At 43.9% G+C, this 16848-nt stretch overlaps 1 protein-coding gene across 2 annotated transcripts in view; it reads right to left on the reverse strand.

The window, feature by feature from the left end:
• Positions 1–2308: 2308 nt before the first annotated feature.
• LOC125711895 (protocadherin-16-like) overlaps positions 2309–16848 on the reverse strand; it is a 91510-nt gene continuing 76970 nt past the window's right edge. For both annotated transcript variants that reach the window (XM_048981324.1, XM_048981325.1), the window contains exons 14-21: positions 15767–16633; positions 15270–15383; positions 14909–15120; positions 14513–14664; positions 12772–12902; positions 12059–12345; positions 11442–11583; positions 2309–11121 (exon numbers count right to left, since the gene is read on the reverse strand). In XM_048981324.1, the coding sequence (XP_048837281.1) occupies positions 8507–11121; positions 11442–11583; positions 12059–12345; positions 12772–12902; positions 14513–14664; positions 14909–15120; positions 15270–15383; positions 15767–16633 (4520 nt within the window). In that variant the 3' untranslated portion in view covers positions 2309–8506. The remainder of the gene's footprint in view (positions 11122–11441; positions 11584–12058; positions 12346–12771; positions 12903–14512; positions 14665–14908; positions 15121–15269; positions 15384–15766; positions 16634–16848) is intronic.

Below are 16848 nucleotides of genomic sequence, written 5' to 3' on the forward strand. Positions count from 1 at the left end.
CCAGAAAGCTGCGTGAGCGCCGCCTCCTGCTCCTCCTGCCATTGCTCAGGATATTTTCTTCCATCATTATACTCTAAGATCGAGAATCAAAGCCCTAAACACCCAATTGCTCCAAGGACTGGCTGCTCCTGCTTTCCAGAACATCTGACTGGTCCATGTGACCAGGGAAGGGAGGGAGACTTCATTAGCACTTTTGGGAGACACAGTGGACAGGAAAAATGCATGAGTCTGCATACAGGGACGCTTGCGCTTTTGGTCTGTCTTATACTCTCTAGCTGCTAGAAAACACACTTAAACCATTATATATTTAGCAATTATTAACTGATTGTGGGAGATAGCTCACTTTATTCTCCCTATTTCCTGCCACATCCCTTCTCATAAACACCTTATCACACCTTATCTCATCTTCTCAAGAGCATTGGTTCTTCTCAAAAGTTTTGCCTGGAAACCTCCCAAAAAAGTCTCATGACCAGTTGGGGGTCCTCCATGAAAATATTCACTGAGCGTGGGGGTGGGGTCCCGACCCACAGTTTGAGAACCACTGCTGTAGAGAAGCGATCTGCTTGTATGATATACGAGCTAATTTTGAAATATTGTGTACTTTCTGATTGCTGCTAATGTAGAACATCGAGAAGAACTTGAGGAGTGAGAACTGAGTGTTGAGGTCTTCAGAAGAAACAGCAAAAGTTGCCGTAAGTTTTTCTTAGAAGGGAGTTAAATATGGATGGTCTGTTGACAGCAACTCTCACTGAGCCACTCCTGTCAGCAGAGTGAACGAAAATGGGCCCAGCAAAAGGGCAGCAACATCGTTCTGAAAACATACTGGCCTGTCAGTCTGAGACCAGCTGTCGAGTGTTCATGCTCGCACAAATTTCTTAGGTTAACAATTGTTCTTTAATCTTAATTTTTTCAATAAAAAAGCAGTAAAGTCTTGCCGCCATCCAGAACGGAAGAGTACAATGAATTTAAGAAAGAGCAAAACAAAAGAATGATTAGTGATGAGCCCTGCACCCACCAACAAAAATCTATTGTGCTCTTTTGACGAAAACGATACAAAGTGAAAAAGCAGAGTGCTGCGATACCTGCACAGCTGGCTGCTTTAATGAGAAGCAGTCTGGAGTGGTTGCTAGGTGATGCGCTCTGTGACGCAGGATCAGGGCAGAGATGGGAGGGGGCAGCTGACCCAGGGCTGGGCTGTGCCGAGAAAAGCACGCCTCCCCTAGAAAAACTCCCCCACTCTCCACAACGCTGTGGCCTGCGCGACTCCGCGACTGGGCAGGAGGCAGTGCCCGCCCGCCAAATGAGAAACAGACTGCTTTTATCCCTGCTGCCTGATTCTCCTGGACCTTTTTTTTGGTGTTGTTTTTAAAGAAAAAAACAGATACTCCAAAAATAGTTGCTGGGGATCGCGTGCCAGAGGGCTCCGAAGGCTTTTTTTCACCCCTCCTAGTCACGCAAGCTGCCTGGCAGGACTTCGGCGGGAAAAGAGCGGCAGCCCAGGACTGTGCGAGTGAGATGCTGCTCCCTCTGACCCCGTCCTGTCCTCATCAGACGTAGCTGTGCCATGTGATCGTTATGAGCAATCTGCCCTCTGCTGGAGCGCCGCTCATTCGAAGAGTCTAGTCGCCTTGTTGGTCAAAGGCTGGTGAAATTTACCCAGCACAAAAGCACTGAATCATCTCTCACATTTTCATTATAGATCTCGTTAGTACATCCAGATGATTAATAAAAGTGAAATTCTATCTATCTATCTATCTATCTATCTATCTATCTATCTATCTATCTATCTATCTATCTATCTATCTATCTATCTATCTATCTATCTATCTATCTATCTATCTATCTATCTATCTATCTATCTGTCTATCTGTCTATCTAATCTGTGTGGTTCTGAAAGTCCCTGTTTCTGAATCCACTGACAAATGGTGTATGTGTGACTTCTTACAACACAGCTTGCGCAGCATTTAACTTTTACAAAATAATCTCTCAGTGTACCACACTGGCAGTGTGGATGGAAAAGGCACCGTCACTGCGTACACACTGGTCAGTGCTAAGCTGGTCAGACTCATGGAACAAGAGGCAAGGCATCAAGGTCATTATTTCATTATTGTTATCACGTCGCTGCTTAGCTCAGACCCTTATCCAAAAAGCCCTGCGATTTAGACCATTTAAAATGCTGGGTATGTTTGCTGCATTAATTAAGATTTCTTATCCAAAGGTTCAACAAAACATTCTTTTCCAACGTTTCTGTAATTTATCAAATGTATTCACAAATGAGATATAAGTGCTGTTTTTTATCAAACATTTTAATGTTTATTGGGGAGATTTTTCATCAAGGCAATGACAGATAACACTAGCACCACTGTGCTCAGGCAGATAATTTGGGACTGTCTAACAGTAACTGTATCACTACAGAGAAACCTAAAATTCCACATTCAAATGCGAAAATAAAGAACCAGATTCAATTCCCCACGAAAAAACTTACATTTATAAAAACATTTGAAAATGAAATTGCTTTTTTTTTCCTGCCTTCATCTTGCAATAATTCACAGGATAATTGCCATATTTCGGTATCAACTGGAGTCCAAGGTGTCGTAACCAATAATAGCTGGTCGACCTGAAAATTCCACATCACTGTCCAGTTGCATTTTGCCAAGTGCTGTCACATCCTGCAACCAACTCGAGTTTCTCACTTGCATTATGGTCTGAAAATTCAATTTGCTGCATATGAAATACGGTGTTGAATTGGTACAGGTTTATCTTGAGTAGCTAAGGCTCTGGTACAGGTGAATCTTATAAAAATAAATATCCAATTCTAAAACACATACCATCACCGCGTTCCATCTCTGGACAGCCATTCACAGGAAATGGGACTGAGCAGGTATACATGCGAGTTTCAGTCGCATCCCATGGCCAAGATGTGATGACAGGACCAAGCCTAAATCAGTCTGGCAATGAGGCAATGACGTCTGCTGTACCCTGTGTAACTACGTCGCATGAGCATGAGGTTAGAGAGGACACAGGAGACCAAAGGGAGGTCTTTTCCTCAAATGACCCTCACATTCATGTGAGCATGAGAGAAACTCTTAACAGAAATATTACAATAACATTTTGAAATGGGTAACTGATGTACAGATTAAAGAATAATAAATGGGATGAAATTGTATGTTGGCAGAAGCAATGGGAATTTTTGTAATGTCAATCTTGAGGGATTTGTGTATTAACAGTAATCACAGCCTAGGAGATACCATTAGCGATAACTTTTTCGTAGCCTGGGCCCTTTCATGGCGTACATTCGAGAGGAGTGCACTATTGTTATTGGAAGACCTGGAGTACCTTTTAAGGGGATATTCTTACAGGAGCATGCAGAGCGTGCAAGGGATTTAACCAGCGAGTCACGAAACAGCATATCGAGATCAATAGCTGTATATGTGCCCTTCTGTCTAGTGGAACGGGACTCGTCAGGCACTGCAGACAGAGCCTCTGCATGGTTCCCAGTCATGGGCCTCTTGCACTTGTCTCCATAACTCCTAGCCGTGCTGAGAAGCCTTGCTGTAATATCCCCAGGCAGTCCCACTAGTTAAACACTCTCCCAACCAGGACACACTCACCTCCTTCACGGGACTACCACAAAAAACGAAAAAGAAGTTCAATTTGCACATGTTAGGTGCTAAATTTTTCCATTCCAGAACATATTTTAAATACAAACTTGAAATGGAAGCTGTTACTATCCACAGAAGAGCATGTCACGTCCAAGGCGACTCTCAGTAACCTTATGCCTTTTCACCTAAATGTCCCATAAATGTGATTCCGGTTCGTTGAAAACCACATAAAATCTCTGAGGTCTGGCTGTTTCTGTGTCATTACATGTGAAGCAGCTTTAAGCTAAAATCAAAATGCATTTTTGTATGCAAGCCCTCTTCTTACTCTGTTGCATTGTATGCAGCATATTTTCTGGACAGAAGCTGTTGTGGTCAGAGTGGTGGTCACCATGGGAACAGGAGCCGTCTATCAGTAACCGTAGAAACAGATGGGTAGTAACATAGTTCTAAATATGCCCTTTCACTACTATGGTTAGTAATATAGAAAAATGAGGCATCACCAACAGTAATTATAAATACATCAGAAATATACAAGAACTATAATACTATTCATTGAGGACTATTTGTAACTACATAAAACAAGACAATACCAAGATCTTTAGCTATGTATTTTCAACATTAGAATGTGGATCTGGAGTTAAATTAATCATGAGTTCCGTGTTAGACATTATTTAACCAAAAACTGAATGACAAAGTTTTCTGGGGTGAAGTATGAAAAGATTTACTTCAGTCCATGTGAATTTAAGAGGCAAAATCCCCAAGAACAGAGCTTGTTATACAGTGTGTTCACAAATGGTGATTTCTGGTTTAGAAACACCAGACTTCTCCAGACTCACTTTTGTGGTTTTCTTGCAACAAAACATACAAACATACAAATCAAGGCTATTAGACAATTTGAGCCATAAAACTCAAAATATGATGTTTTTTAAAGACCCTTTTAGTCTAATTTATTTTCTTCAGCTGCAGCCTTCTCAGATTCTACAGTCCCTAGAGGCTATAATGACATCATGAGATTTAGCTAATAGGAAAAAATCTATTGTCTTCAAAAAAGGAGTTAAAGCGGCTATAGAAAAAAATGCGGAGGCTATCAGCTACATTTAATTTGAGCTTTTTGTAAACCAAGTATAAGACAATATGACAATAGTAGAAGGACGTTTTTTAAACAGGCACTGTGATAAACACCAATATGTCTGGATGTGTCTAAAATGGAAAATAATTGTTTGGAAACAAATACTGATATATATTTCTCTTACTAAGCGAATTTCACATTGCTTAATTTCCTTGACAATTAACATTTGGAATTATTATTGATAACTATACTGCCATTTACAATTTTTACGAAACAAATCATTCTGAAAAAGTTAAAACATAAGCTTGCAAAAATGTTCTTCAGTTAAATTACAACAAAAATGTTAAAAAAGACACCAGGGCAATGTGCTGTGTTGTTAGCTAAAGCTAAAACTGTAAGAAATATCCACAGGTTTAATTAAAATCAATACAGCAGTCAGATTATTTCTGTTAACAATGGATGAGTTAAAGTTTGTTATACAGACACCTGGAGACTATGCTCCAACACTATATCACATTCCAAATAATCAGCTATTTATGGGACAGTTCTAGGCTCTTTGGGCAGTTGTTCTCAATGGGGAAGGGGAGACACGGTCCACTAGGGGGCCACAGCAAGGTCCAAGAGGGGCTGTGCAATTTATTTAAAAAGCGTAGAAAAAAAATTATGAAATTGAGTTGGTAAGAATTTGGGTGGTATGAGTTTTTGAGTGGTAGGAATTTTAATGGTATATTGATATATTTTCAGATGAGATAAACAATGACGCAATACTTTTTATATCAATATTCTTTTACTATGAATTAAAAATCAGGGCTTTATTAAAGATTGTTTTTTATAGAAACCAACAGTACTTCCTGGTTGCAAACAGTGCAAGAGCTGCAGTGGTGATGTTACTCACAATCCCAGAATTCACAGCTAACATCAAACCATCCAGTTAGCAGCATCTCACAGATAAGCTGATGGAGGGGAAAGGTGAGGAATCATTGTTTCTTTGTTCATTTTGTTTTGGTATGTTGTTAAAAATATCACAATTTAAAATATTTGCCTTGTTTTGTTGAAGGCAAATACTTTAAAATGAGGGTCTTTTCACCTTTAGCGCACTTTTAATGGTTGTCAGGCTTCAAATTTTAGAGCCATTCTTCTGTTCTTCTATTTTGAGAGTAATGTTACAAACTGAGAAAAAAATAATGTTGGTGGACAGAGGAGTGAAACGATGTTTCTTTTTTCTTATTTCAATAAAAGAAATTACGTTGTTTGGCAGTGTAACCAAATGAAAACGGGCTTATATTAAAAAACACTGGCAATATTAGTCATAATTGCAGAAAAAGACGAAAAAAGACGACATCATTACCCTGTGTAGGAAGCCCTGGACACAGGAGGACCTTCAGTAAAAGAAAAGAAAAAAGAAGCTGAGATCCACTGTCTTAGGGGAACCAATAATTGGGTTTTGCTGCTAAGTGATTTCAAAGATCACGTATCACTCCACAGCTCGACCGTGACAACGCTCATCGTGATCCTCTGGTGTGGAGCCGAACACTGCAGGTTTTTTAAAAACTAGAAATGTTCTCTCGTGATTAGATAACTGAAAGGAAGTGAGACTTTTATAACCTGTCATTATCGTCCAAAGAACACTGCGCTCCCAGCTAATAAAAAATAAATAAGCTGCATTGACATGTTACCAGTTGGAAGCAAAACAGCTAGGAAAGCCATTTCCAAAACAAATGGGGAGATGGAATTTCCAGACGACGGAAAAATGCTTGCGTTCATACGCTGGGGTCTTACACAAACGTTCCCCCAAGGTCTCTATCTCTGACTGCTGTAAAGAGTTTGATCAATGCTTCAGAGACTGAGGAATTCAAGAACGACAACATTCTCTCCTAGCCAAAGGGGAGAACTGAATGACCCGCGACACAATCGTCATCCCAGTCCCAGGCAGGCCTTGTACACATGACCATCGATGGAAAGTGCTAAACAAATGCTCCACTCACTTCATATTGTGGCAGTATACAGAATTAACATAGACACTGCTGGTCTATGGGGGGGGGGGGGGGGTTTACACTAACATCTGCATGAATCAAAACCAGACAAAGATTGTTACAAGGACAGCTGTTTCACAAAGGATGGCAGAGCTGGCTGAAGATGTGTGATGTCATTCCAGAACTCCCCCCATACAAGTTTGTTTTGGTACAATCCCTTTGTTGTCTCAACAGTGTTTTAACTTTTCTGAACTCTGTTGCCATAGAATCAAGATTAAGGTTATATAGTGAGCTTCTACGACACTGAAAGGAGTTTATACAGTTCACCAAAGATGGATACCAGCAGTTGGCATTAACAGCAAAAAAGGCACAAAAAGATGAGACTTTCCACAGAAAAAAAACAATGCAATGGGAGAGGAGAATGCTGACAACAGACAGGTTTTTTTGTGTTTCTAAATTTATTGTTTTCTTTGCTCAGCTTTATTTTCTCCAACTGCTTTAGTCTAGTCATTGAAAAACCTTTATTAAATTACACATTTCTACAAAACAATGTTCAGAATTATAGAAAAATTCGTAGTCCTCCCATTTAGGGAAAAAAGGCAAATATCCATCAAAGTTATGTAAACAAGACCGTAGTCCACTTGAGGGAACATACAAGGGAAATATCCTTAAAATACTGAGCTACGTCAACAATATATACATTCTTCAAAACATTCCCCTCACCTAACCTGGTTGATCAATGAAAACATAATCTTCAGTTGTCCATAATGTTCAGCTCAGTGATTCTTGATGGATGTAAAAGAAAAGAAAAACTATTTACATAATGAGAGAACGCATCAGCTTGAATTTATGAGGAACTGCTGGAGGAGGGCCAGGCTTTTCCAGTTTACTAGTACATCAAGATTGTGTTTGTGTCTGAGTCACTATGTTTAGCGTTCGATACATTTACTTCGGGATTTTAATATATAGCTGCCATCAACTGCCACAAACACTTTGCTGAAGGTGTGTTAGTTGACGTCTCATGTCAGGTGCAGGAATTCTGAACTACAGGATGTCTACTTTAAATACAATGATATCCCGGCCTTCAAAATCTCTTGTGAGAAGCCGAGGCCACTTCCATGAGGGAGATTTCCAGCTTCCATTTCGCGCGGTTAACCCGATGCCTTTGTTTAGCACTAAAGCACCTTAGTGATGCCGGACACCTTCGCATCAGCTGTGAACCCCAAGAAAAAAACTGTCAAATTATACAGCATACCAAGAACTGAATTAGTATCTGTTCTTCTAGCGAGCATTATCTCTTTTGTTTATAAATATATTATAAAGAAGATGTACTCCGTCACGCGTTGCAAATACCCAGAATCACAAACACATTAAATGACTGTCCCATTAACAAACCCAAACATTCATACTCTTCTTACATACAGAAATACATGTATAACAAAACGAAATGACAGCCCCTTGGCATGAATAGTTGACATTTTCCATTAACAAAAATCAGTATAAAAATATATATAAACAAAGTGTTTTTAACACTAACTTGGCAATCCTGGCCCCCCTATATGTGCAAAAACTGGGTGGTTGCAGATGTCTTTGAACACCACTTGAATTTGAAGGGAGGAGATCACTGTTAAAGGGTGACCACATGGTTTCATTGAGACGCCAAAAACCTTGATCCACATATATGCTCAACTGAACCAGTTCCAGGCCATCAACCCTCTGGCCAGCCAGCGAGGCTGAGCAGCGCTACTGAAATACTGAGGTGGTGCTTTTTTAAAGACTCCCAAGAACAATACCAGGCAGGAGGGGAATAATGACACTATGTTAGCATTAAGATATCACAGTGTGTCCTGAGACCAGCGGTGTCAAATCCTCATCTCTGCCTCCTCACCCTGCTCCAGAGAGTGCTCAGCCGTGCTTATTATGGAGGTCGGGGGACCCTGACTCACTCCAAACGGGGAGATGGTGGGGGAGCAGGCCGCCAGTGGCGAGAGCGAGGGGGAGAAGCTGGGGGACATGGCTGTTGAAGAAATGGAGCCATCATGGCTGATGGGTGACCGCCGAAGGGATAGCAAGTGTGGGAACGTCCGTCCAATGGCTGGCTTTGGAGGGACAGATTTGGCCCCTGGATGGGCTACAGATGTAATGAGGGGTGGCGGGTCGATTCTAGGTTTGGGGTCTGTCTTTGCTTTGGGCTGAAAGGGTCGACGGTGACTGGGTGGAGCATTCTCATCCTTTAAGCGGGCAATCTCAGTGAAGACACTGGCTAGGGGCTGGAACTGAGGGCACCAGTTCAACAGGTAGTCCCAGTTGTAGCTGCCCCGAAGCTCTTCGTCGCTGGCCACAATGGCTGTGAGAGACCCATCTACGGATGGCTTCCCATCTTCAGGAAAAGCATAGTCCTTGGGGTGTGAGAGACTTAGCCCTCTTCCCACACTCAAATAGCCTCCACCTTCATCCCTATAGATGGGATGCTGTCCAGGCAACAAAGTCCCACTAAGAGCTCCCAGCTTCTTTCCTTTGAACCACTGTCCTGCCTCCATCCCTGGCTCACAAGAGGTATCTGACAGTTGGTCGGCATCCTGCTGGATTCCAGAATCAGGCCCCCGAGCGGAGATGTGCTCCTGCATGGAGGAAGAGATGCTGGAGACTCGTGGGTACTCATTGATCATCCGGATCTCGTCATCCTCTGCTGCTTCTGCCTCAGCAGAGCCCCTCCCGCTAGAGTGAGAGGGGTCCAGGGATCCTCCACGGGGATAAGGCACCCCCCCGCCCGTCCCACCCTGATCAGTGGTGTATCCCGGTAACGTCTGATGATAGATTCTCTCAGCTCCAGTCACCCTCGATTCATCAAGCTTCTGCAAGACAGTGCCAGGTGCCACTGTTCTGTCACAGTCATCCTCCTTTTTCCTCTGGCGTCTTGACCTCAACAGGACGAGGATGATGGCAATGATGACTAAGACAACAATGGATCCCAGGGAAGCAGCTACAATGCTTACAAGCAGCATGTTGATATCTGACACTAGGCCAAAAGAAGTGTGGGTAATGTCAATGGTCAACTGTGCTATAGCGACACGGGAGGTCTCCAAAGGGCTGTGGGCCATCACGTCCAGCTCCATCTGCCGAATCTCCCTCTTAGAGCGTCCGCCAACATTGTGAGTGTTCGACCCGTCCATCTTCAGGAATATGATACCTGTTGTTTTGTTGATGTCAAAGTATGGTGAGCCGTTGACAATGGAATACAGCACAATGCCATCTACACCACTGTCCTCATCTCTGGCATGCACCTGCCCAATGCTCTGCCCCTTCCTGGCTCCCTCGGGAACCTTAAAAGAGAAGTCTGTTGTGGTGAAAACTGGCTCATACTCATCTTCGCCAGTCACATAAACCTGCACGGTTACTGTGGCCGAGTAGTTCCCTGGATCTGTGGCCTGAGCCACGAAGCTGAAAGAGTTGACTTTCTCATAGTCAAATGACATGCGAGTCCGGACCTCCCCTGATGTCTTGTTGACCGTGAAGGCATCTCTATCAACTCCAGATTTTTCCAACATGTAATACTGTAACTGGCCGTAGACACCAGCATCATAGTCAATAGCATGCAGCATGGTGACGAGAACATTGGGTGGCTGGTTTTCACGGATGCTTACTGTCAACATTTTCAGGGGGAAATAAGGTCTGTTGTCATTGATGTCTTTCACTTCTACATTGACGGGAGCCAGGGCATATTGACCATTGCCATCGGAGGCCTGGATGATGACCACATGGGTGGACTGCCTCTCGCGGTCCAAAGGTCCCTGGAGCCACAAGATTCCTGTCCACTGGTCCACTGAGAACAGCTCCATCTCATTCCCTGAGCTGATAGTGTAGTGAATTTTGGCGTTCACAGGAGAGTCCGGGTCAGTGGCGGTCAAGCGCAGGACCTCCATTCCGGTGGGGGACCCCTCGCTTACTACCACACTGTACTCCGTACGGCTAAATGCTGGCGGATTGTCATTGGCGTCAGTTACAATGATGATGACCTCCACGCTAGAGCTGAGCTGTGGTACTCCGCGGTCAGATGCCACGACCGTGAGGTTGTAGGAAGGCTGGGACTCAAAGTCCAGCTGTTCAGCCAGTATTAGTGTGCCCACAGTTTGGAAACCCCGCCCCTCCAGGAAGCGCACGCTGCTCTCAATCTGGAAGGCATTCCCTGAGTTGCCGCTGGCAATGGTGAAGTCGAAGCCGCAGTTTTCTCGTGATAAGTCTCCATCCACCGCCTCCAGGGTGAGGATGGTAACTCCGGGTAGGCCATCCTCTGACACTGAAGCCCTGTACTTTGACTGGTGGAACATGGGTGGGTGGTCATTGAAATCTGTCACCAGAATGTGCACGGTGGTGATGGAGGACAGTGATGGGATTCCACCGTCTCGGGCCTCGATCACAACAGTGATAGAAGGATGCTCTGAGTCAAATTCTGCTTTCTGGTTGATAAACAGGGTGCCTGATGAAAGACAACAGTGATAAATGTTAAAACAAGAAAAGAACACCATGAACAATGCTCACTTTTGCTCCAGCAGTGCTACAGCACAAAACACAATTACTTTTTACTCTCCATGAAGCTGCTACACCTTTATGCCACTACAGTCATTTCCTTTTAAAATGCCTAATATGTATAGTATATCTCCAATTTATATTGTAACAGATTCAGATAAAATATTTAAAAGCAGTGACTTCCCAAGCAAGCTGCGCTCCTATGGACACCAGTGTTTCATCTTAGCTTTGCAGCATCAAAAGCAAACGACAAAGGTGCTGCATCCTTACCATTGTTGGGGTCGATGTAAAAGCCATCCAGGGTCGATGACATCACTCGGTATGTGACCTTTCCATTCTCCCCAGAATCTCGGTCCGTGGCGGTTACCGTGATAACAGAACTGCCCGGTGCGGAATGCTCCGGCAAAGTTACCTAGTAAACCAAAGAACAGCAACGAATGGCCTCTCACTTTTGCTGCAGCAGAATGACATCACTTCATGCATTTTGCAGGACATTCAAAATCAAAGGGCTAGTGTCAAGCACCTCCCTCGGACACGCAGCTGGATTTGTGTCCAAAATCACTGTAAAAGTTTAATTACCTTAAGTTTATGTGTGATGGAAATGCTGTGAAATGCTCCTGCTTTGAGTGACATTTGCTGGCTTGTCTATTAAATTTAACAGGGTGTGAAAAACCTTTAAAATAAGCCCCCTAAGGAACAGGTTTAAAGGCAGTTATTGTGATTTTATCATAAGGAGACGGCAGAGGCACTGAAAAATTACATCTGCAACTCATCCTGTATGGTAAAAAACAATAAATTATAAAGTCAAGCATCATTTTAGTCTCCTTTAAAAAAATTAAGGAAAAAGATGCTTTTAATAGGAAAATAGCAGGGCTTGAGGTGGGTACCTGGTACAGATCCTGGGTGAAGGTGGGGCTGTTATCGTTCACGTCCTCCACCAGGACCGTTATGTTGGCTTCGCTCTGGTGCCTGGAGTCCGAGGAGCGGACAGTCAGCGTGTACCAGGTCCGCTCCTCAAAGTCCAGCGGGCTCGTTAGGGACACTCCTCCCCCATAGCGGTGAATCCCAAACCTCCCTTGGGAGTGGATGTCCAGCTGCAGCGTGTAGGACAGGGGTGGGCCGGAATCCACGTCGTTTCCGGTCACCTGCGTGATCTCTGTGCCGATCATGGTGTCTGTACACGGAGGTTGGTGGGAAAAGTGAAACAGAAATCCTGACGAGTGCAGCTGGCGAAAGCAGATTTACACTGTTCCCAGAAGCTATTATATTTAAATTGAATTCAATTTATTGCTTCTCCTGGCCAGAGCATGCTCAGTCAGACAAAAATGTGGTACTCAGGGGTATCAAAATCAGGGTAATCGCTAGCCGAAATCTTTATATTAGCTATTCAGAGAAGGTTCTTCGAGAAGCGTGACTTTTTAAAATATTAAGCATTCATACGAACGGGTAAAATGTGCTGCCTGAGTCTCCTTGGAGAATAAAATGATTGCTTTTCATTTCTTTACGTCACAGTACACTTTGCTTCAATGGCTTAAAAGACATGAGCACTCACACAGACAAGGTTACTACAGGTCAAGATCACAAAGGTCACATCACTCACTCTCAGGCACATGGACCTCACGAGGCAGGGGGATGGTGGGGCTGTTGTCGTTGACGTCCATGACGATGATGGTCAGGGTGGCAGTACCTGCCAGCTTGGGACTGCCCCGGTCTGTCGCCGTGACGACAAGCCTGACAGCACAGCAGTGAAGCGTTAGGCTGTGTCCTCACGAAACCTGTTGCAGTTATTCTGTGTTCACTCCTTGCTCTGCTTTTATGAAGCATTTAATGGGGATTGTTTTATCACTTATTAAGGTGTAGGAACACATTTGTAAAGTCAAACTTGGACAGCCATGGGTCTTGGTTGGAAATAAAGAGATCCGAGGGCCGGATCTGAAGGAAAACACATGTCCGGTGTAGGATACCTGGCAGGAGTTCCCAAACTTTGATAGTTCAGAGACCTCCTCCCCACTGATATGCACCATCTGTCAAATGCTCCCCCCCCACTGTAAGATCACAGTATCTTCCAGAACATCTTACACATTAATAATCTAGTGGACATTATTGCTGAAATGTTATGTGAGATGATTTGTTTATTTTCCTCTTTCCTGAGGCAAGAGAAGGCTACGCAAACAATTTGTGTGAACTGCTGGAGAAACTCTTTCGGAGAAACATAACGAAGTATCTGTGGGCTGCAGGGAGGCGGACACCACCTGAGATGAAAGCTAGAGAAGTTGGAAGGAGGTGACGGTTTAGGAGATGTTTTTGTTTGGGAGTTCACTGATGGGATGGGGATGGCACAACTCGCTGTATGACATTCTGTACAGGGGGCCATGGAGGGGGGAGCATAGAGTCATGTCCAATTGTGGGTTTGCTTTTTAAAAACATAGACATAATCCTTTGTTTTGTTTTGCTTTTAACCCTCTGGAGTTAATGGCATCGTCGGTGATGCTGCGTATCTTTCTCGTGTATTTTAGTTCATAACTCGCTGAAATCTTATTGTAGAAACATGGAAAAAAAAACTAAATCCGTAATCTGTCTTCTTTTCAAAACGTCCATTGTCAGAATATTAAAGTTTTTATAATTTGGTTAAATCGGCAAAAAAGTAAACTACGTCACCTTTATTTTACCTGCACTGGGGGCATGTAGTGCCGCCCTCACCTGAAGATCGCTATTCGCATTCTAAGTAGCCACATTTCCGCGTATTCAAATTGCATTCGCATGGTAATTTTATGAACAACGCAACGGTGAAAGGAGCCCAGAAATAGTGACATGAGTTTGGTTTTTCTTATTCATTCAACTGAATGTTGCAACTACACCATTTAGTCATCTTCATGTAGCCAAGACTTTGGTGATCAGATATCTGGGATCAAAACAAACTGCCACCATTGCTTACTATGTACTTTTATAATGTTTTTGCAAGTGCTCCAAACTGCATTTTGCAATGTCTATACTTTGATGTCAAATTACAAACTTCACATAAATCTTACATATTTACAAAGTACATTAAAATAAAGATGAGTGTAATGCTAAAACAAATATATAAGAAATTATTTATTTGCCATGAATTAAGTTTATGATATTGAATGAAATGTGTGACCATGCCCCAGTCAGTAAATGTGTGTTCCCTATCCCTAGACCCCAGAGGGTTAATAATGTTTTATGAGTTTGAATTAAATAATTTGTATTTTTTCATTATTGATCGCTGAAGTCTTCTAAAAGTTACTCGTGCCTCCTGGCCCATTAGCTGGGTGTGACCAAAGTAAAGATCTGAGAATAGACGAGAAGACGTGAGCCCTCACTTGGCTTGTGACCAGATCTCTCTGTCCATGATGGCAACAGTGGTGATGCTGCCCGTTAGCGGGTTGATCCTAAAGAGGCCACTCATGGAGGAGGACCTGATGGAGTAGGTCACCTGACTGTTTTGACCCTGATCGAGGTCATCAGCCACAACCTACGTAGAAGGCAGAGAAAGCGAAAATATTTATAAACATATGAACAGGAACAATTACGGAATACTGACGTGGACGTTATTTGCCTATGTAAATCATTCACCAGATATATCTTCATGCCACAGACTTAGCTAAATCTAGTTTTCAATGAGAAAGTAATGATACGTACAATAAGGATTTAGCGGTAAGATTGGCGCATGCTTCTACTAAAGCCTAATGCTAATATGCAGGTGATATCGGTGATACCTGAATGATGGGGAAGTCATATCCCTGAGCCTCCCGAATATATGCAATGTAATTCTGCAGCTGGAAGCGAGGCAGGTTGTCATTAACATCCTGCAGGATCAGGTTAACGGCCATGAAGGTGCTCGATGATGCAGTTTCAGCCTTCACCACTAGGCGGAGCCTGGGGCTCTCCTCAAAGTCCAAGCCGGCAGAGCTCTGAACCAATATCTCACCTAAAGTGGGAAAACAGCAAAAAATGAGCGAGGAGGACTCTTAATTGTTCACTTGATTAGCATTTATTGTTTCACTAAATTGGTGTTCATGTTTCTGGCGTATGGAATTAGCATGAAGCTCATTCTGTTCTTAACCCATTGAGCCGTACCTGTGGTGGGACTGATACGAAATGATTTGTGCCGGTTGCCGCTGAAGAGGCTGTAGCTGATGCCCCTGTGGGAGCCGTCAGGATGCTGGGCTTGGATCTGCACTACAGCTGTGCCTGGGGGAAGCGCAGACAAATGATTCCCAAACTTGAAAATCGATCTGCTCTACATGCTGCTGTTGATAATCAGTTCAACTATGAAACGACTTCAGGACACCGATGATTTTAACGTTATATTTTAGTGGTTATTCCCTAATCACCTTTAACATAAACTACAGTTTAGACCAGTGTTTTCCAACCTGATCCTCAGGGATTCACAGATGGCCCACATTTTTGCTCCCTCCCAGACAATCCACATTTTTCCCTCACCTACTGGGAGCTGGGAGGGAGCAAAAACATGGACTGTTTATGGGTCTCTGATGGCCGGATTGGGAAACACTAGTTTAGGCAGTGGCCAACGAAGCTTAATCCCTCTACAGCAAACTGAGATTTTAACTGACCTTTGGCTGCGTTCTCCTGGATGCTGACGTCTCGTATGTTGCGAGAGAAGCGAATTCCCTGGTATTCCTGCTCTTTGATGTAGATGATCACCACACCCAGGGATGACTGTGCTGGGTTACCCTGGTCCATGGCCTCCACGATCAGAGTGCGCTGTCGTTGGGTCAGAGACTGCAGGCTTTCTGTCACCTGGATGGCTCCCGTCAGGGAGTTGATAGTGAAGCCCTGTGCTGGGCTGGCGAATCGGTAGAACACAGATCCATTAGCACCAAAGTCCCTGTCCTCGGCCCTCATGGTGGCCACCACTCTGTGACTGGGGATGCCAAAGCTGGAGATGTTGATGATGAGCGGATCCTGGACAAAGAAGGGCGCGTTGTCGTTGATGTCCAGGATGCTGACGAATACCTCGGCTGTTGCGTTGCGGGGGTCAGCTGGGGACGAGTCCACTGCAAAGACGTGGAAGCTGTAGGCGGCCAGTCTCTCACGATCCAGCAGGACCGCCGTGGTGATCCTTCCCGTGTCTTGGTCTATGTGAAAAGTGCCGCGTGATTCCTTGCTCAGGAAGTATAGGACTTTGCTGTTGTGGCCCTGGTCCTTGTCAATGGCGGTCACTTTCAGCAAGAAGGAGCCCACAGGTGTGTCCTCGGGGACATCGACAGTGTAGCTGCTCTGCTCAAACTGTGGACTGTTGTCATTGACGTCCAGGACAGAAACCTCCACGGTAGCAGTGCCTCGCAGAGACGGAGTACCATGATCCTGGGCAACCACAGTGAGCACATAGTTGGCTTTTCCCTCCTGGTCCAGAGGCCTGGATGTGGAAAGCACTCCTGAGGTGCTGTCCAGATGGAAATCCCCCGCTGGGTCTCCAACTGTGGGGGGGACGACGACACAGGGGGCAGAAACACACATACAAACAATGTGGGGAACTTCAGTATAAGGGCAAAAATGTGAGGGTAAGATTCTCTTGAATGCAACGGCTGAAATACTTTAACCATGATCAGATCTTTTCTACACCATTAGATTTTCTAAACAGCAAAAACGTTCAAATACCCAAGATATCAGTTTACTACATAGCGGATTCCAA

The sequence above is a fragment of the Brienomyrus brachyistius genome, chromosome 17 (assembly GCF_023856365.1).
Source record: "Brienomyrus brachyistius isolate T26 chromosome 17, BBRACH_0.4, whole genome shotgun sequence".
Lineage (NCBI taxonomy): Eukaryota > Metazoa > Chordata > Actinopteri > Osteoglossiformes > Mormyridae > Brienomyrus > Brienomyrus brachyistius.